Source organism: Muntiacus reevesi, chromosome 2 (assembly GCF_963930625.1).
Source record: "Muntiacus reevesi chromosome 2, mMunRee1.1, whole genome shotgun sequence".
In the NCBI taxonomy this organism is placed as follows: Eukaryota; Metazoa; Chordata; class Mammalia; order Artiodactyla; family Cervidae; genus Muntiacus; species Muntiacus reevesi.
Genome location: NC_089250.1, coordinates 216156032 through 216176385, shown reverse-complemented (window position 1 = coordinate 216176385; position 20354 = coordinate 216156032). Strand labels below are relative to the sequence as shown.

General features: G+C 54.2%; 1 protein-coding gene across 4 annotated transcripts in view; it reads right to left on the bottom strand.

Moving 5' to 3' along the window:
* Positions 1–1984: 1984 nt before the first annotated feature.
* The window catches only part of ZNRF1 (zinc and ring finger 1), an 84207-nt gene continuing 65837 nt past the window's right edge, over positions 1985–20354 (bottom strand). Inside the window, exons 2-5 of one of the 4 annotated variants that reach the window (XM_065925026.1) lie at positions 11944–12039; positions 5585–5690; positions 4144–4235; positions 1985–3200 (exon numbers count right to left, since the gene is read on the bottom strand). In XM_065925026.1, the coding sequence (XP_065781098.1) occupies positions 4178–4235; positions 5585–5690; positions 11944–12039 (260 nt within the window). In that variant the 3' untranslated portion in view covers positions 1985–3200; positions 4144–4177. Of the gene's footprint in view, positions 3298–4143; positions 4236–5584; positions 5691–11943; positions 12040–20354 lie in introns of all 4 variants that reach the window. The other 3 variants (XM_065925025.1, XM_065925023.1, XM_065925024.1) reach the window with 3 other exon arrangements.

Genomic DNA, 20354 nt, shown 5'->3' with positions numbered 1-20354 from the left:
CTCGCTTCAGTTGTGTCTGACTCTTTGCGACCCCATGGGCTATAGCCTGACAGGCTTCTCTGTGGGATTCTCTGGGCAAGAACACTGGAGTGGGTTGCCATGCCCTCCTCCAGGGGATCTTCCCGACCCAGGGATTGAACCTGAGTGTCTTATGTCTCCTGCATTGGTAGGCGGTTTCTTTACCACTAGGGCCACCTGGACTACTAGATGACTAGTTTTAGTGAGGTGCCCTTTGCCTAGGAAGCTACCCTCTCCGAGTGTGCAATCCACTTGGCAATCCTCCAATAGCAACCCACTCCAGTATTCCTGCCTGGAAAATCTCATGGACAGAGGAGCCTGGCGGGGTACAGTTCATGGGGTCGCAAAGAGTCAGACATGACTTATTGACTAAACAGCCAAGTGTGCTGAGCCCTTGGCAGAGGTAGTGGGTGGAACGTACCTCCCAGTTCCTGCCAATGCCCCCCGCCCTCAGAAAAGCGGAGCTCGGGAGAACCATTTGGACGGAGGATGACAGACACCAGTTCCATCTGGGAAGCCAGGACAACCCCATCCCACCCCCGCCCAGGAGCTGGCAATCTGGGGCTGAATTCAGAGGACACAGCCACCAGCAGAGGGCTGCAGTGAGCCAGGCAGGAGTGAAGTCGCTGGGGGTGGGATAAACACCAGCCCCAGGAGCCTGGAATAGCACCCGGCGTGGGCTCCAGCCCGCCTCCCACCCAGCTCACCCTGGGTGTCACCAAGGCTGCCAGGCCTAAGCCACTGAGGTGGGCACATGGTTCCCCTCTGCCTCCAGGCCTAGGGGTCAGGCAAGGAGATGTTCAGGGCCAGCTTTGCTGGAGGAATTAAATATAGAACAGGGAGACACAGTTGCCAGGCAGAAGCAGGAGGTGCTGTGAATAGAACAGTGCTCTCTGCGGTGACAAAGCCATGAGAGAGCCTGCTATGCATGTGCCAGGGCTTCTGGGCAGATTCTCTGACCCTCACGCTGACCTCTGAGCTGTGACTTTGTTCCCACTTCACATGTGGGGCATCTGAGGTTTAGATGGGAGTCCTTTCCCCAACATGGTTCTGCCAGGCAGAGAAGCCCCAGACAGTTTAGAGCCCACATTCCTGCCACCATGGCAACTGTAGGTTTCTGGGGTCACCATCCCACCAGGTTGGACCCAAACTCCTCTCAAGTCTTTCTCTGGAACGCTGGACGTGCTGAGGCCTTGGCTTGCAGCTGCCCACCAGCCTGCAATGCCCTTGCACAGAGCAGGTGCTTCAGCAAGCGTCTGACAGAACACGACTGCAGGTCCTTGGTGGGGTCAGAGCCCGCACAGGGCAGCACATGGGGGGCGGGAGGCCGGCAGAGCATGTGCCCCCCCTCCTGAGCTGCCTTCGCAGGCTCTGCAGTGCCTCTCCGGGAGCGAGTCTGGTGCAGGGAGAGGCCAGGTGGGCACTGGTACCCCCTGCCCTACGCTTCCCACCCTGCCCAAGGTGTGCCAACTCTGGTGAGCCCGGAGTGGCTGGTTCTAATTCAAGGGCTCTGAGCTGGCTCAGTTCCAAAGCAGGGCCTCTTTCTGGGCCTCAGTGAAGCATGCCCGTGAGTCAGCATGGAGACTCGGCCGGAGCAACAGGAAGGGCAGGGTGCAGGATGGGGAGCCAAGGATGGTGGTGGTGGTGGGTAATGCCTGGAAGAAGACAAGTCCCTGCAGCCTCCATCAGCTGCAAGATCCTTGTCCAGCAGATCTTTCCAGAAAAGTTCTGTCACAACCACGCCACAGGTGACGACAGATTCCATGATGCTTGAATGGGTTTGCAAACCTGAGGGACTCCAGCCTGCCCTGCCCTGTTCCCTCACCCAGGAATGCCCGCTGAGAACCGTGTCACACACCTGTAGCCCCGACACTGGCCTGTAGGAAGGCTAAAGCGGTGGGCAAGAGAGCAGGGACAGAGACCTTCAATGCTCACTTCTTGGTTGTGTAATAATACTTGATTAAAATGAAATCACACAGTGCATCTTTTTATTAGACATTATTTTAATACCATATCAAAACACCTTGACTAATGAAGAAAGCCTTTTCCCCCAGCTTTGAACATTTTTTAAACATTTTATAAGGTTTTTTTTTGTTTTGGATTTTAATATATAAATACAGAAACCTATCTTGCCGGAGCTGATGTCACGCATGAACATCAACAGCTAAAATGTTCTCAAACAGAATGCCTGAAAACAGGGGCAGCTGTACATATCCTTTTAGTCTTTTGTTTGTCTAAGTTTTCTGGAAAAAAGAAAAAAAATACACAGGGGTCTAGGAAAAACGTTCAAGCATTTTTGCAGGACACTTGTGATTGTTAAATCCTCTGAACTGACCAGAACCAGGAGGGAAGGGGAAAGGAGAAATGGGAAGGAGGGGGTGAACATCCTGATGGGCTCATTTTTGGCAACGAAGTCAAGATATCAGGGTCCCCAGGGGAGAAAAGTGCAAATCAAGCCAGAAAAGGCGGGGGGGGGGGGGGGGGGGGCGCGGATAAAACAAACAAAAAAACCAAGGCAGAGTGGTCGATGGAGAGGCCGCTGGGTGCCGGGCACAGGAGGGCTGTGAGCTCGCTCTGCGCCATCGGCACTCAAGTGGCAAGAACCCAACTCTGTTCGGTTGTCACTGAGTGGGTTCTGGCCGGGCAGCAGACAGCGATCTGTAAACATCACGAGGGAAAACACCAGTCGACACTAGACTTTTTTCTTTTTTTTTATAATTTTTTTTTTTTGTAAACACTTTAGAGACAGACCCACAATGCCTTTCAAAGGTGAAAAAGAAAATGCCCTTTCCCTCCTGGGATGAGGATGAGGGGAAGGATAGCGGGTGATTCTTTCTTCTCTCAAACTGGCTCTCATCCAATCTGGTGTCCTCGGGGAGAAAGGGGGACCATTCTCTGGAAGTCAGTGCAGGAGGGCGCCCTGTTCCCACTGCTGTCCCCAGCTCAGCTCTGCCCCAGTGTCTGAAGCCTCCTCTCAGCAACGGGGCCCTGGCTGTCCCTGTGGGGACCGGAAGATGTCAGTCGTGCTTGGTGGGCCCAGGGCCGGCCGTGTGCGTCCTGCCGAGGCCGGGCTGGGGCGCCCCCCGAACCGGATGTCATGCTGGGAATCTGGACTCGAAGCTGGTGCCAGGCTCCATGCCCTCTGCCTCTTTCTTCCCTTCGCGTTTTCTTCACCCCACGTCCTCAGTTTTTGAGGTGAAGGTAAAAAGAGCAAATGTCCCTGAATAGTTTGACATCGTCAGCTGTTCTGGGGGTTTACTTGGGATAAATGAAACAAACCTAACAAAGAACAAAAGAAAACAAAAAAAGAGAAAGAGGGAGAGGAAGAGAGAGCGAGAGAAAGAACCGAAAGAGGCGCCCGAACCCTCGGGTGTGAGATGGCGTGGGTTTTGGTTCCTCTGGGGGTGTCGTCTGTTTGGTAGAAGGGACAGGTAGGATGGGGACAGGAGAGGACATTCAGCAGTAAAGCAAGGTGCCTGAGGGAGACACTGGGGCTCACAATGGTTACAGGGTGGGAAATGCCCTGGGCACTCCCGTTTCTGGGGAGGAAGCTGGCTGGGCTGGGCTGTGGTGCAGTCAGGGACCTGGGTTGTGGCGGCGGGGCCCCAAGTCTGGCTGGGAGGTGGCCAGAGGAGGGAAAAACCCGATGAGGTGACTGCTGACAAGAGTGGCAGGGACAAAGCGCCGTCCCGTTCAATGGCCGTGATGTCCACGTGGGGGTGCAAGCGAGATGTCCCCATCCCCAAAGAAGCGGGACCAACCCCCGCCCCCACAACCCAGGTGAGGACCTGCTCCGCCTGCCCAGGAGCACAAGGCACAGAATCCAGTCACCTAGCTCCCCCCCCACCCAGCACTTTGTGAGGCTCTTGCTGAACCTTCTCAGGGAGATTTGCCCTGAACGTCTGGATCACATTGGTCTTTCCCCACCTCCACCTCCACTCGTCCAGATTCTTCTGGACGACCATGCAAGAGTGGACTCTCAGGCTTCCCAGGAACCACTCCTACCCCACAGAAGCACTGCTGCTTAGACCCTCTTCCCCCGACCCCTTTCAGTGGGGAGGCGGGGGTTTGTGAGGGTAGCTCAGCAACGTCCCCCCAACTCCAGGGCCCCAATCACTGGCTCACCATTGAGAGGAGTCAGCAAGCGAGCCCAGCAGGGTCAGTCCGCAGGGTGTTCTGGACAAGATCTGTTCACTTCAAACCACGAGTCTATGCAACTGAGGGGGTAGACGGCAAGGGGGAAGCGTCACCGGCTGAGCAGCTGCTCCTCAGGGCTGGGTCTCCGAGCAGGATTCCTACGTCTCACCCGCGAGGACCCGACGCCCACTGTCTACTGCCGGGAAGGAGCAGGGCACTCGGATGGGTGCTGGCTCAGCCGGAGGCCCCGTGCCGTGGGGTGGGGTGGCGTGGGCCTAGGCCCGCAGGAAGCGGGGAGCGTGGCCTCGAGAGGGACGAGGCCTCGGGGGCGTGGAGCCCGGGAAGGCAGCACAGCTACTACAGAGACAGAGAGTGCGGGGGGCTGCGAGTGGCGGCCAAGCGACCCTCTCAAAGGCTTGAAGAGCAAAGAAGGCTGGTCAGCGCCCTGAGCGGGCCGCCTCCTGAGGCTCCCTCCCTGGCGGTGACTTCTCAGGAGACCCCTGCTCTGCCTGGCTGTAGCGGGCCGCCAGCAGCCAGCCCTCCCGGGAGAAGGTGGCCCGGGGAGGGACTCAGGAGCGCCAGGCAAAGGCCGGCAGTGAAGTCCTGGAGTCACAGAAAGGACTGTCCAAGCCGGGAGGGGGCAGAAACGGCCCCAGGATGGCTTTCTGCGAAGGAACCAGACCGGCCATTTGCATAAGTCCCCCCCAGAGCTAGAAGTCCCGACCCGGGTTCTAGTCAGCGCCTCCCGGGACGCTGGTGTCCTGGCGCTGGGCCCGGGCCCAGACCCTCCCCACACCAGCCACATCCGCGTGCGGCCCCGTGGCCGTCGGCCCCAGTTAGACTTCAGGAAAGCCTGCATCAGGAAGCAGCTCCAAGGCCCGAGAGGCCGAGAGCAGTGGCGGCCATGGGTGGCACGGGGCGGCCTCCCGTCCGGCGTGAGGCGTCTTTTTTCTAGTTGGAAACAAGAACGAGGCTCGAGCTGGAGCCCGAGGACAAATCTCGGCCTTGCTAATTACCGCGGCGCCTGCCCCACAGGTAGTGAATATTCCCGCACGCGGGGCTCTGGAGAGAGGGGCGGGGCCTGGGAGGAGCCTCTGGGTCGAAGGGCGGGGCCTGGAGCGGCGGGGCGGGGCGGGGCGGGGCAGCCAGCACCTCCCTCCCTGCTGGCCCCGCGACAGAGACCAGGGTTTGCACGCTGCGGAGCGGGAGTGGGGCTCTTGGAGACGCACGGAGACCCAGCCTTCCAGGGGGCTAGGGATCTACCGGCCTCCGCGGCTCTGCGCTCCGCGCGTCCAGACGTCCCCGCCTGCCGGCCTCTGCCTCGACCCCGCTCAGGGTCCTTGTGACGGTGGCTCTTTCCTCCCACCACAGGGAAGGAGCCCTCTGGTGTCTGGGTGTGGCTGAGCTGGGTCTGCCGGCTCCCGCGTACCTTTTGTGATAAATGCACAGGCAGGGCAGCCTGGCTATCGTGTCCCCCTGAAGCAGCTCCTCCAGGCAGATTACACACTCACCCGCGTCTTTAGTCAGCACGTCATCTGCAGAGAGGGGACAGTGGGAGAGGATGGGGGTCAGTCGCCAGCTGGCAGGGGTCTGAGAGTCGGTTGGGACGGCGTGGGCTGCCTGAGTGGGCCAAAGTCCGCGGCGGACCTTGACGTGAAAAGGTCCTCACTGCGGACACCAGACATGTAAAGCACACGCCAACTATCTGAGGACAAAATGGGGTTAATCACCAAATCCGCAGCCCAGGAGACAGAGGCTGAAAATGGACGGGGGAGGGAGACACTGGGAGCTGGGCGGCAGGAGACAAACTGGCTCCCTGGACAGACTTTCCCCCTAAACATACACACAGGCCAGGGACTCTGATTTCTGGTTCCGGGAAAAAAATGCTGATGGAGAGCTGGACTAGGCAAGAATGAGGGGGAAAAACAGGCACTCTAGCCAATATAAGTGCACGCAGGATTATTCACAACAGCGAGTGGGAAATGTCCATCAGCCGATGGAGAAATGAACCGTGTGGACCCACGCAATGGAGTATCACTGAGCCAGGAAAAGTGAAGGGCTGATGTGGGCTGCAACATGGACGCACCTCGAAAACACGGTGCCGAGTGAAGGAAGCTAGATGCAAAAGGCCACCGGCTGTAAGATTCCCTTTATGCAAAATGTCCAGAAGAGGAAAATTTAGAGACGAAGTTAGGTCTGGGGGCACTGGAGAGTGAGTGCTTCATGAGTAAGGGATTTCCCTTTTTCTTTTTTTTTTTTGTGGTAACATGAGATGTACCCTCTTGATAAAAATGTGAGAGTACAGTACACTACTGCTATAGGCATCATGTTGCAGAGCAGACCTCTAGCCTTATTCATCTTACGTAACTGAAATTTTCTACCTGTTGAATAGCAATTGCCTGTTTCGCTCTCCTCTGCCATCCACCCTTCTGCTCTCCAGTTCTATGGAGTTGACTGTTGACTCCTTTAGATCCTTTATTTAAGTGGAATCATACAACGAGGTCCTGCTGGGGTGATGAAATGTTTGCAACTAGACAGAGACAGTGGTTGCACAATGTTGTGAATGTCCTAAATGCTGCCACACTGTTACTTGCGTGTTAAACACATTTTAACTCAATTAAATAGCTTAAAAAAAAAAAGACACCTTACGCTCCCACCAGAAAAGAATGAATGGAAGGAAGCTGCCGTGCACCACGTCCCTGGGTGAAGCCGTAAGCACAACAGGAGGAGCAGAGCCGGGGGCCAAACCAACACCCTCCAGGACATTCCTGTGACATTCTGGGCACTGGCGACTCAAGTGAATAAGCCACGGTCTCAGGACTCAAGAAACTCACAGCCCAGCAGGGGCGGCTGAACAAGATGGAAATGAACAGCGAGGGGATTCCTGGAAGTCTTAGGACGCACACAGATCCAGATGTGAGAAGTGTGGGAGACGCCTGGGTGGGGTGGGGACGGCTCAGGGAGGGGTGTTCCAGGCGAGGGGACAGCGTCTGTGCACCTGGGTGGGAAGGACGCTGCTGCAGAGACATGGGGCCACAGGGGGAGGTGAGACCAACATCCCTTAGGACTTGGGACCTGCATTCTGCTGCGAGGCCTGGCTTCCTCTGGTTCAATGAGGGGTCCTGGAGTCAGGCTCTGATCACATCTGGGCTTCTGAAACCACTGGGAGTGGCTAGAAGAGTCCGAGGAGGGGGGGCAGCCTGCTCCGGAGGCTGACGCAGCATCGCAGCAGAGGGGAACTCAAGGCCAGTGCCAGCACTGGGGGCGGGAGGATGACACAAACTGGGGCAGCTGGGCAAATTGGGGGCGGGAGGGGGGGCGGCCCTCATCACAAGAGAGAGCCCAGGAGGAGGGCTGGCTTGGGACGGGAACGATGAACTCAGTGCTGGGTGGGAGGTGCTGAGCAGGAGCCTCCCCGGGGACACGGCCACGGAAACCTCCCAGAGTCCACTCAAGTCCAGATCTGGGGTTTAGAGGAGAGATGTGGGCCACAGAGGGAGGTGGGGGGTACAGAGTTTGGACAAACCCAGAGAGGGCAGATGACTGAAGCAGGTGAACTCTAGTATTTGAAAGGCAGGTGAAAAGAGGTGAAGTCAGCAAAAGGCCACCCAGACATTCTCAAAACCACAGAAGAAATATCCAGAAGGTGGCTTCCAGATGTGAAAAGAGCAGAGCCTGAAGCTGGAGAATTCCTCACTCCTGAAACATTTTAACTGATCATGGACACGGCCAGTGATACACACTCAGATTTCATGTGTGCGTGTGTTCAATGAGCCTCAGGATCTTACGAGCCAGGCAGACACCTGGTTTTATTCCTGATTGGCAAACGGGGACAATGCGGTCAGAGAACCAGACACTCTGCTGAAGTCAGAGAGCTCGTGAATGGGAGCGGGCCGGGGACCCTGGGAGCTCGGGGAAGCAGGCAGTGCCCACACATAGCACAGAGCCCAGGAAGTAGCATCTCCCCACCGTGGAAGGCAGGAAGAGCCCAAATCCAGCAAGAGGTCTGAGTGGGTTGAGTAAAACTTCCTGTCCCAATCCCCCGGGCACTAGCAATCAGCAGCCCCAGGTGTCCCTGGGTGCCCAGCAGGGGAGGGAACACGGCTGAAGTTAAAGCCTGCCCACCACCCAGATCCTACAGGACTTCTGCTCTCTCATGCTGGGAGCCCACCGCCAGCTGCCAGGGGACCTCGCCGTCCAAAGGAGAGGACCCCGAGCCACGCTGAGATTACTATGCAGATGGACTCTGATGCCTCTGGGCTGGGCACCCCGAGGTCCCCAGAGCAGGGGGGCCTGACCGATCCTGGTCCATGAGAACACAGAACCAAGCTGTTCTTTCTCCTCAAGCCCCACAAGCCCCAGCTTCCTGACACCGTGTGCAAAGCTAGGCGAGGGGTGGTGCTGACAGGGCCAACGCTCGGCTCCAACGCAGACCAGAGAAGCAGCCAGGGTGGTGGGCAGTGCGCTCCCCTCTTGCTGCCGGGGAGGGGGTGGGAGGTGACGGCGCACTTCTGCCTGGTCTGGTCCCTGACAGCTGCTGTTCATCAAAGAGGAGCGGCTGAGGAGGAGGAGAAGAGGGAGCCCTCGCTTCTCTGGGACCAGCTGCACGCCACAAGTGTCACACACACAGCCCGCTGAACCCTGAAGACCCTGTAGGGTCAGGGCTGCAGCTGAGGCTGCGGGTAAGCGGCCAGGACCCCCGCGCTGCTCCTTCCACCTGGCCAACCTGCTCCTGTCCTTCAGAGACTAGGCGACAGTCTCTGCTCTGGGGCTGGAACCCAGCACCCACCTCACTGAGGGCTCTGGCCCGCCCTCCGGGTGGGGGCAGGAGCCTGGCTGCAGGGAGCGCAGGCCCGACGTCGCCCAGTGGGACTGCCAGTGCGGGCTGGGCTTCCATCATGACAAGCGGAGGGGGGCCCTCAGGCCCAAGGGGCTTCAAGTTCACAGAGGCTGCCCTGGGGGCCCCTCAGCCCCCTCTCCCCAGGGTTCCCTCTCCCCCACGCCTCATGCACCGGCTGCCAGGAGCCCTCTCCTGCCGTCCCCCCTGCAGGAAGGGCATCTGCATAGACACCCCCAGGCAGACCCCAGGCCATCAGACTCAGTCGCTACTAGCATCAGTAATAGCTCCCAGCAGCGCCCCTACTGGCTTGGGCAAACTCCCCAGTCAGGACCTGGCTCCCCAAGGCCCAAGAAAAGGCACTTCCATCCCAACCACGGGGTCCCTGAGAGCAGAGACACAGGCCAAGCAAGCACCATGGTACAGGTCTGCTGGCGGTGGGTAAACGAGCAGGAGGCACCCCTGCTTTGAGGGCAGCCAGAGTCCCTTTCCTTTAAAGAAATATTGTGTGACATTCAGCATTTAGCTGGAGGTGATGACCTTTGGCAGAGAGGAGGGGTGGGCAGGCAGGACCTAAGAAGCAGGGCATGGGTCTGTGCCCCAGAAGAAAGCTGAGCAGACAGGAGCTTTTAAAGCTGCTCTGACAGCCACCAAGCTCACTCAATACTACTGGCAAAAGAGCCTGCCACACGCCAGGCTCTCCCAGAGCCAAGGAGCCCTGCTGGTCACGGAATCAGGGCCTCCTCGGTCCTAGGACTGTGACCCTTCTGTTTGCGGCAGAACCAGGCCCCTCACCTCCAGATTCACTCTACTGGCTGACCAACATGATGGTCAAAACCTGAGTGCGTGTTCTTGAGGATGCGACTTGCCCCAGTCTCAGAACCACAGAGAGACCTTGGAAAGGGAGAGAAATTTTAAGATCCCGTCAAGCTGGACACATGTATCCAAGCAAACGGGTCCCCCGACTCCATCCTCACCCTTGAGGCATCCATCCTGGGCTCAGAGCTACCCACAGAGGAGAAGAGAGGACAGGAGACTCTGTGCTCTGGGTGCACCCCCACTGGGCCACCGGGTCACCTCGACCCCCGTGTGGGAGCACCAGCTCCTGGTCTTCTCCTGAGCACTGGGTGAACCAGTTAAACTAGTCTTGCCTTTCCTAAACTGGCCTTTTTAAAAAAAAAATCTGGCAGGCGGCTACTGGAGGCCTTCCAACTTACAGCTCAGGCCAACCCCCATAATAAGAAAAATACTATTTTCTATCAGTCTCATTTAGGAGGTTTCTTTTCTTCCCCCCCTCTTTGGTGGTTAACTAAATTTCACCTTACATAACTGCTATCAATTTCCTAAACATTTCCCCAACTGGTGCTAGCATCTACAGAAAGGGTGTGTGTGTGTAGATGGGGAATCTCCCGGGAGTGACCAGGAATTTCAGTGAATCTTCCTTTCTGTATCTCAGAACAGGCCCCAGACCAGCCCTGGAGACTCACACTCCATATACAGACCCCAGGTGGCAAATACCTCCTCAAGCCTGGAAGGTTTAGGTGTCCTTAGACAGACTGCACGTGTTAACAGTACACACAGAGGGGTGGGGCACCTTCTTCGCCTTAAGACAAATTCCACTGATGGGACCAGAAGCAACATACTGCTCTTTGCCTCTGGTGATTAAGGACTGGCTTTTGCAAAAAAGGTCCTCCCGTTCACACTCACACACAAACACCCTCTCACGCACACCCTCCCCTCCTCTGGCCCCAAAGAGATGGTTTTTCAACTGTGTATATGTCAGTCGCTCAACTGTGTCTGACTCTTTGAGACCCCACAGGCTGTAGCCCGCCGGGCTCCACTGTCCATAGGATTCTCCAGGCAAGAATCCTGGAGTGGGTTGCCATTTCCTCCTCCAGGGGATCTTCCCAACGCAGGGATCAAACCCGGGTCTCCCACACTGCAGGCAAATTCTTTACCATCTGAGCCACGAGGGAAGCTCCCAAATGAAAGTCGCTCCATTGCGTCCGACTCTTGCAATCCCATGGACGGTAGCCCACCAGACTCCTCTGTCCACAGAATTCTCCAGAAAGAATACTGTTCCCCCTTCTCCAGTGGATGTTCCCAACCCAGGGATCAAACCCATGTCTCCCACATTGCAGGTGGTTACTTTACTGTCTGTCTGAGCCACCAGGGAAGGCTTTTCAGCTAGAGGAGGGAGAAAATGGGAACAGAGCAAGAACAGGCATGGCCAGGCCTCGGTTGGCTGGCTAACCTCTGCTCCCTCCGAGGGGACTCTCACTCTGAGTGCGGCTGAGTGAGGCCCAGAGGACACCGAGGGCAACACGGGCACACCCATGCCAAGGCAAGATATTTGGGTTTGATCCCTAGGAAATGGCAACCCACTGCAGTATTCTGGCCCAGAGAGTTCCACGGACAGAGGAGCCTGGTGGGCTAGATAGAGTCCATGGGGCCCCAAAGAGTTGGATATGACGGAAGCAACCGAGCACGCACGCACGTCTTCACCATAGCACACTAGGCAGGTGTTAGCTTTCACTCTGTCCACGGGGTGTCGTGGCAGGGGACTTGGGTTTCATGGAGTCCCCCGATGTACTCATGCTCAGGCCCAAGGTGGCAGGTCAGTTCTTAGTCCCCAAAGGTGTCCACACATCACATCTATTCTGCCCTGGACAGTCAGGCTTAAGCAGGTCGTGCAAAGCTCAGCCCGGACTCCCCTTCCCCACAGAGAGCTGGTGCTCCCACGGACCCTCCGCTCTCAGCTGTGGGTGACCAAGGCCTGTTTCCCGACCAGACACGAGAGGAACTAAGCAGGTAGAAGAAAGGACAGGGCGCACTAGCCTCCAGAGGGACTCCCGCCCTGCCCCACTCCCCCTACCCTTCCTGCTCAGAGGCAGGGTGCAGAAGCTGCCCAGAGGCCACCCCCCCACCTCCCACCCCAGCCAAGCCCTCACCGTTGTAGGAGAGACGAGGTTTGCTCAGACACATTATAAAGTGCATTTCCATCTCATCGGAAGCCACGGACTTGGAGCAAATGGGGCACTTGAAACCTGAAAGAAGAGAGAACAGAATGAAATGTTTTGTTTTGTTTTGTTTCCTCAAACCAAGCATATCCATAATAAAGGTGGAAACTTGGGTGACTCTGGCCATGTGGGCTCAGAATCAACATGGGGAATGACAGTCTAGATACATCTCACAACTGACTTCTGCCTTAAGGCAAGCAACATTTCATTTCTTTGTTATAGCCTCCAACTCCCATTTTTTCATGGAGGCTCACCCTTAGCAGAGACATTACTTTGTCAACAAAGGTCTGTCTAGTCAAGGCTATAGTTTTTCCAGTGGTCATGTATGGATGTGAGAGTTGGACCATAAAGAAAGCTGAGCGCCAAAGAATTGATGCTTTTGAACTGTGGTGTTGGAGAAGACTCTTGAGAGTCCCTTGGACTGCAAGGAGATCCAACCAGTCCATCCTAAAGGAGATCAGTCCTGGGTGTTCATTGGAAGGACTGATGCTAAAGCTGAAACTCCAATAATTTGGCCACCTGATGTGAAGAGCTGACTCATTTGAAAAGACCCTGATGCTGGGAAGACTGAAGGCAGGAGGAGAAGGGGACAACAGAGGATGAGATGCTTGGATGGCATCACCGACTCAATGGACATGAGTTTGGGTGGACTCCGGGAGTTGGTGATGGACAGAGAGGCCGGGTGTGCTGCGGTTCATGGGGTCGCAAAGAGTTGGACAGACTGAGCAACTTAACTGAAATGAACTGAACACCCTTGTCATGCCCCTTTCCAAAGCCTACCAGCTGTCTCTGGCAGCCAACTTGAGTTTTCTTTGCATTCAGATCCTTTCCCAAGGGGGTCTAGTGGGCAGTGGGGACAGGGAGGCATTGATCAAGGTGACTGAACAGTCTGTCTTTGAATAACAAAGAGTTAACATCCTTCCGCCTGTGGCCCTCAAACCACTTAGCTGGATCGCCTGGGAAAGGAAGCCCTACAGGTGTGGGCACCTCTGTCCCTCAGCCCGAGCACCTTCCCTCCTGCGCCTCCCACAGCTATCCCTGGGGAGTGTGTGCACAGCGGGGTGGCCCTGCAGAGCGCTCCCGAATGCCACACATGCCTTGGCCTTATTCCTCCAAGAGTGGCAGCTCTTTCACAACCACAGGCGACTGACCCTGCCGCTTTATTCTCCAGGAAGTTTACTTATTACACACCTGGGTTGTTTCATCAAACTGTATCAGCACTGGGTATTTTGGCGGAGAATCTTTTGAGCTGAACTCCATCATGCAAACTTAGTCCTTTGATCGTTTTTTATAAATTATTTTTTGACCCATTTTTACAGATAAATATAGATTTTTACAGACAAATACAAATCTTTCCAATTTCTCCCATTTTACTTTTATTAAAATTACTTTTTAAAGGGGGAACTCCCTCCCTGGTGCTCTGGTGGCTAAGACTCTTGGGCTCCCAATGCAGGGGGCCTGGATTCGCTCTCTGGGTCAGGGAACTAGATCTTGCATGCTGAAAGTAAAGATCCCACATGCCTCAATGAAGACTTGGTGCAGCCAAATAAATATTTAAAAACAAAACAAATGGGAAATTCCCTGATGGTCCAGTGGTTAGGACTCTGCTTTCCCAGGTTTGATCCCTGCTCAGAGAACTAAGATCCCACAAGCTGCACAGTGGAGCAAAAAAAAAAAAAAAAAATACTGGTTTCAAATAGATTACTTCACTTTCATTCTACTAAAAAGACTGAAAAGTTGTCTTATTTATTTGTCCACATCAAATTTTAAATACCACAGTGTTTCCCTTATGCGACCATAACCCCTACTTTCCCAGTCTGCAGTTTCCAGGTCAAATACAGGACGTCTAAATACTGTTGTGAAGATTTGACCCTTCTGACCCTTCAGCCTAAATGTCCACACACAGTTTCACTGGATGCAGGAGCAGTATGTACCATGAGGAGAGGGTTCATGGAAAAGAGGAGCTCACACCTTCCCCAGTGTCCTTCCCGAGGGGGCTCGCTCACTCTGCAGGGCAGCCCCTGACCCGGACAGCTGGCGGTGCTGAGACAGGAAGCGGGCTGGCTCCCGGGCACAAGCCCTTGGCATGAAGTCTTCTCTGAACCCTCCTCTCTTCAGGGACAGGGCTCTGAGCTCCAGAACCAGACAGAACACCCACAGTCTGGCCCACTCAGGGCAAAGTGGACCTCAGACTCCGCGGCACCAAACCCACTCCCCCAGCCCCTTTCCTCAGAGATACTCGGTCTACGTGCGTTGGCTAAAAAGTCCTGGAAGTGCTGTCATCTCAAGGACTCTGGCTAAGCTTTGAGAAAGGGCTATATTTTCTGATCTCTGGGTGGTGATGAATCCATTAAAGACAAAACCAGAACACAGAAAAGAAATGTGAGGGGGAGGGTCCATCGCGCGTCCTAGTACAGGTGAGTCATGAACTCGAGTCTGGCACGGTGAGAATGCTCTTCACCTCTAACCTCAGTCCCTCTGTCCCCCTGAATCTGCCCTCAGGCCTGTGCCCCGCAAACACACCAATACTTGTACTAAATAAAATTCCACAGAATGGCCAGCCACTGGGACAGCTGTTCACCCTTCTTTCTGACTCAAAAGACCAAGGTTTTGCAACGCTTTAAGTGACTTTAAGTGACTACAGGATGTTTTCACTTTAAACTTGCCAAGTTAGGCCCCTGTCTGCAGGCCGAGGGTGCAGGGCTGAGGGGAGGCCAGGATGGACCTGACAGGTCCTCAGACACCACGTCCCACTGCAGCCAGCGGGAGGTGGTGAGTGACTGCTCACTAAAGAAAAGCCCTTCACCGTGTACATTCCTCACTTCTCTGATGACTCAGAACAGTCATGGTTGTTACAATAGCATCACTCAAACCCTTGCACCCCACTGTGATTCCCTGAGTATAGGAGAAGGGTCGGTCAAGTTACAGCTATGATGCTGCGAAAAAGGGACATCCCACAAGAAAGATCTACAAGGAAACGTCATTGGACATTTATGTCCTAGGAAAAAACAAGATGAGATTCACAGGTTTAGGCGGATCCTCTCATTGTACAGATAAAGAAAGAGATGCCAGGAGGCCAAGAGTCAAACAAGTGGGGGGCCAAGCTGAGACCAGAATCAGATTTCTTAGCTTCCAACCTAAAGTCCTTGCCATTAGTAAGAGCTGACTGCAGGTGTGATGTTGTGATTTCTAATCAGAAGTATACATTTGGCCTTTGTCCTGTTTCTGGCACAGAGCTAAAACCCTTGGAATCCCCTAAGGTAAGGCTGATAGCATTTGGTCTTTAGTCATCACTTCCTGAAAACAGTTCCAGAAACAAAGGTGAAAGGATTAAAGGAGTGGTTTTTTTATTCATAATCATCCCCTTTCAACTGCACCACAGTCTATGTAAATGAGGTGACTTTTGGAAAGTCCCTAAGGATGTCCGGTTGCCAAGAGAACCAACCATGTGATGAGAGGACTGGAACTTCCAGCCTCACCCCTGACCTAGAGGCTGGACCAGTCACCAGTGGCCAGGGGTTTAATCGACCATGCCTATGTGATGAAGCCTCCATTAAACCCCACAAGCAGAGGGTCTAAGAACTCTCTGACTGGAGGTCTGAGGAGAGTGGTGTGCCTGGAGACAGTGTGGCTCTGCGTTCCTTTCCCACACCTGGCCCTGTGCACCTCTTTCCCTGGGCTGTTCCTGAGTTAGATCTTTTCATAATAAACTGTCGGTCTAGTGAGTGAAATGTCTCTGAGGTCTGGGAGCTACTGGAGCATATTAAACATATGCGATGGAGGGGGCATGGGAACCTCCAATTAACAGGCAGCTGGACAGAAGTGGAGGTGACAACCCAGGCTTGTGACTGGCCTTGGAAGTGGGGGCCGTCCTGTGGGACTGAGCCTGTGGGATCGGATGCCATCTCCACGTAGATACCCTCAGAATTAAGTTAATTGCTTGGTGGTGTTGGGAAACACACCTCAGGACAGAGTTTTCAAAAAGAGGTGGGCTGGGAAATACTAGGTCTTGGAGGAAGCACCTATAGTAGAGTTCTAATGAAAAGCAGGGTCAGTACCGCTTACACCACCTACCTCTGCGTTTATCTGTGCGTGTGTAAGGCTAAAAAGACAATAAACCTCAGGGTCTGTTGTTATGTGAGTGGGGAAGGCCAAGATGACCCGGGTTTTCCAGCCTCAAGACCTTGACAAGTGGTCTACTCTCCCTAGACCTCAGTTCCTCATCTGAAAAAGAGAGACATCTACCTCCCTTTGGAGGATCAAATAAGAAATCTGAAAGCGGGTTAAAAAGGCGCTGAACAAAGGCACACCACCAGCAGGCCAGGCAGTGCGTAAGGAGGAAAAAGGAAGGGGGGTGAGGGATGGGGGCACGGACCAGAGGGCACCTCGGCCCCAGGTCATGCAAGTGTGCTGGGGCTGACCATGGCCATCCCTGCTGGGCCCATCTCCTCAGAGCACAGGGCTTCGGAGCACTGTGTATGGTGCTTTCTGTACAGCCGACATGGAACTGGACACATCAGGTCTCCGTCCAACCTCTAAGGCACCCACTCACGCAGGTCATGATCAACCGCATGTTTTCAGTGATCTGGGCAGCCTTACAGGTCGTCTCATTTGCTGGGAACATGAGGCGGGTCAGCATTAACGCTAACTCTATTTTGCAGAAGAGGACACCAGCGTAGGTCACGTGCCCAAGGTAACGCAGCCAGAGGGCCAGGGCTGGCACCCAACAGCCAGGGAGTCTCGCCTCCCAGGAAGCGCCGTGTTCCAGGGGCCGCGGGACAGGCCGGCCAGCACAGGAGGGTCACACAGCAAGAGGGACGTGAAACGCTCCGCAGACACACAAGGCATCCTCAAACATCCACCTCAAGGCTTCCACATCGTCCCAGCAACGCCTCCTGAAGCAACCACGGTCCTGGATAATCCCATGAACTACCAAGTGATAACTTTGTTTCCCTGGGAGTTCTGTTAATACAGAAGGACTGAGTTCTGCTTTCCACTTGGCACTGAGCCTGTAGCATTGGTTCTAAGATGCTGAGTTTGCAAACTACCTTTTAAATGGAAAGTGAAGGGCAAAAGTTAAAATATGGAGAGCCTGGGGGGTGGGGGGTGGGGACTAGTGATCCCAGTTCCCTTCCCGAAAGGTCCGGATGATCGGGATGGACACCACGGCCCTGCTGCCCCAGGCGCTGCTTGGAGCTGTCCAGTCACAGCTCAGCATCAACAGCCCTATGGATGACACGTACTGTGATCTTTTTTACGTGAAATGGCTGATGGTGAAATGCCTCTTTTATCTTTATTGACTGCGCTGGGTCTCCGTTGCTGCGAGGGCTTCTCTAGTTGCCCCGAAGTCAGGCTGAGTTCCGCTGCAGCATGTGGGGTCTTAGTTCCCTGACCAGGGACTGAACTCCTGTCCCCTGCACTATGATCTTTATGAGCCATCTGATGGTTTAAAAAAAAAAAAAAAACTAGGAAATTTTGATACTACTTTCAAAAAAAAGTCCCAACTGAACTAAAATCAGCCCAGCAAACAAAGATCAAACAGAGGTCCCTGAAGTGAGCCAACTGACATGATTTCCGTCAGCTTCATGCGACCTCAGCACTCAAGAAATTTGGGAATGAGATGCTCTCTTGCCCTTCATGGGGAAGCCAGCTCCAGGTGGGAGTCTTGAGGACCCTGTCCAGCGAGCCCTGGAAGCGGGGTGAGCAGACAGCATGCGCCCGCTGCACCCCCTCCCCTGTCTAATCTGCCCACGTCGTGTCTTTAACCTCTGCTGGAAGGAGGAGGCGCCGCTAGCTCAGGCTGGCCGGCCACTTCTGCCAGCGGCTCCCAAGCCTGCGTCTGCCCCCCCAGGCTGTGGCAGAGGCAGGGGATGGAGCCGTCCCAGCACTGTTCTGCCAGCGTCTACAGCACCGCGGGGGACTCGTCTCCACGCCAGGCCTGTGTTGGGGGTCTGGACCCAATGAACACTACTACAGGATCCTTCCACTCCCAGTCAAGAGGGAGATCCTAACGGAGACTCCATCTTCCTTCTTCCTCTTGCCATCAGATCAGCCCAGGGTTACACAGAGAGGTGAAGGCCAGAGCCCAGCTGCTTCCTGTCGTTCAACAAGTGTCTGACCTGAGTGGGGGGAATCCTCACTGGACGGGAGATCAGAGCTCTGGGGATAGGACGAGCCTGCACCTGGTGCGGGGCTGTCCCCCTGCTCTCCTGGGTTAAAGGGAGGTGGTGTCAGTGAGCCCCCTGGCAGAGAACCAAGAGGGACCCAGGAACACACACCTGGTCATGCATAGAGTGTCTTCCTGGACGGGGTTAACTGGGCCCCTCGGACTTGACCCAGGTGCTTCTGACCGGCAGAGCAACTGAGGATAGACAGGGGAAACCAGCTCAAGTTACAACTCCCTCGGGCCTCTGCAGCATTTATCTTGCAATTCCAAGGAAAGCTTTTCTCATTTTCCAAAACTGCAGCCTTCTCCTTTAAGACCTGATTTCTCAGGCAGGCAGAACGGGTGCTCTCACGTTGCCCCAGTTCCCTTCCGGACCCTCCCTCTAAGCTGATGCGCTATTTTAGCCCTGCCCCAGTTCTGCCTGTCTCTGGGATCACCTAAAGGGAGAAGACGCAAAAGCAGCAGCCAAGGAAGGAAGCCACGCCAGGCAGGCCCTCCGTCCTGGTGGGGGGCTGAAGGAGTTCCTCCCACCGAGGGGCGCAGGGAGCACCCCCACTGCATCCCTACCACCCAGGGCCGAGTGTCCGGCCCAGATTTCTCCCTCTCACATTCTTGTGGTGCCTGATGTCTGTTAAATGAGACTTGACTACATGAATTCTATTAAATGGGATTTATTATCATGAAAGGCCAAGGGGTAACGCTGGATACCTTATTTTTCTATACCAAAGAAACATGTCCCCAAGAGCACTAAGTATGTGCTGTGATGTGAATGTGATGACTAAGTATCACATTCTTAACACACACTGACTATCTCTGTCTCCCTCCCTCCATCAAAGAAATAACTGGAAACCAATGCACAGTTCCTCAGTGTTGATGTCTGGGTCATCCTCTCCTGCAGAACACCCTGGATTAGGGAAAGGCCCACAAGTTCTTACTGTGGTTTCTTTCGACACATCTCTTCTGGACTCAGCCTCTAAACTCTGTTCTAGAGTCTGGAGCTCACCCACTGTCCCAGGCACCGACAGAATTCTCATAGCAAGTATCAGGAGACAGCTACACGGATAGACACTTAAAATCAATTTAATACCGAGTGCATCTGTCTGTGTATGTACTTAACATATCTGTTGTGTTGGTTAATTCTGTGTTTACTGGGTCATGGGGTGCACAGATATTTGGTAAACATTATATCTGGGAGTTTCTGAACGAGATTAACATTTGAGTCTGAAGGCTGAGTAAAGCAGATTGCCCTCCCCAGTATGGGTTGGCATCATCAATTTTGTGGAACACCTGCAGAGAATAAAACGCAGAGGAACGGAAATTCTGAGCTCTCTGCCTAGGAGACACTGGTACTCTCTTGCATTCGAACTGGACTACACACCAGTTTTCTCCAGGTTCTCAGGCCTTCAGACTCAGACTAGAACTAAAACTGGTGGGATTTCCTGGGTCTTCAGCTTGCAGGCAGCAGATCACAGGACCTCTCAGCTACCATCACTGCAGGAGCCAATTCCTTATAATAAACTGCCCCCCATATACACACACCTATATATATATATGTATATCTATATATCCCATTGGTTCAGTTTCTCTAGAGAGCTCAAAAACATTTATTAGAATGTCAAACATTCAAATTTAAAAGGCTGACAACACATGTTGGTGAGGATACGGAACAACTGGAACTCTCATATTCTTGGAGGGAGTGTAAGAAGACAGTCACTTTGGGAAGAGGTCCGGCGGCTCTCTGTAGGAGACACACACTGAGTCTCACCCAGGAGGCTGCTGCGCTCCGCTGCTCAATCACGTCTTTGCGGCCCCACGGACGGTGGCCCACCATGCTCCTGTCCATGGAATCTTCCTGGCATGAGTACTGCTGTGGGTTGCCATTCCTACGCCAGGGGATCTTCCTGAACCAGGGACTGAACCCGTGTCTCCTGCACCGCCTACATTGGCAGGCGGATTCTTTACCATTAGAGCACCTGGGAAGTCCTGCTACACAAGAATTACTGTCTAAATATTTATCCAAAAGAAACAAAAACATGTCTATATGACTATGTCTCAGAACATTCATCACAGCTTTATTCTTAGTAAGAAATCTCTGAAAAAACCCAACTGATAATCAATACAATGGATAGTTAAACTGTAATATAATCATGGAATGCAATTAGAACGCTTCTCAGCA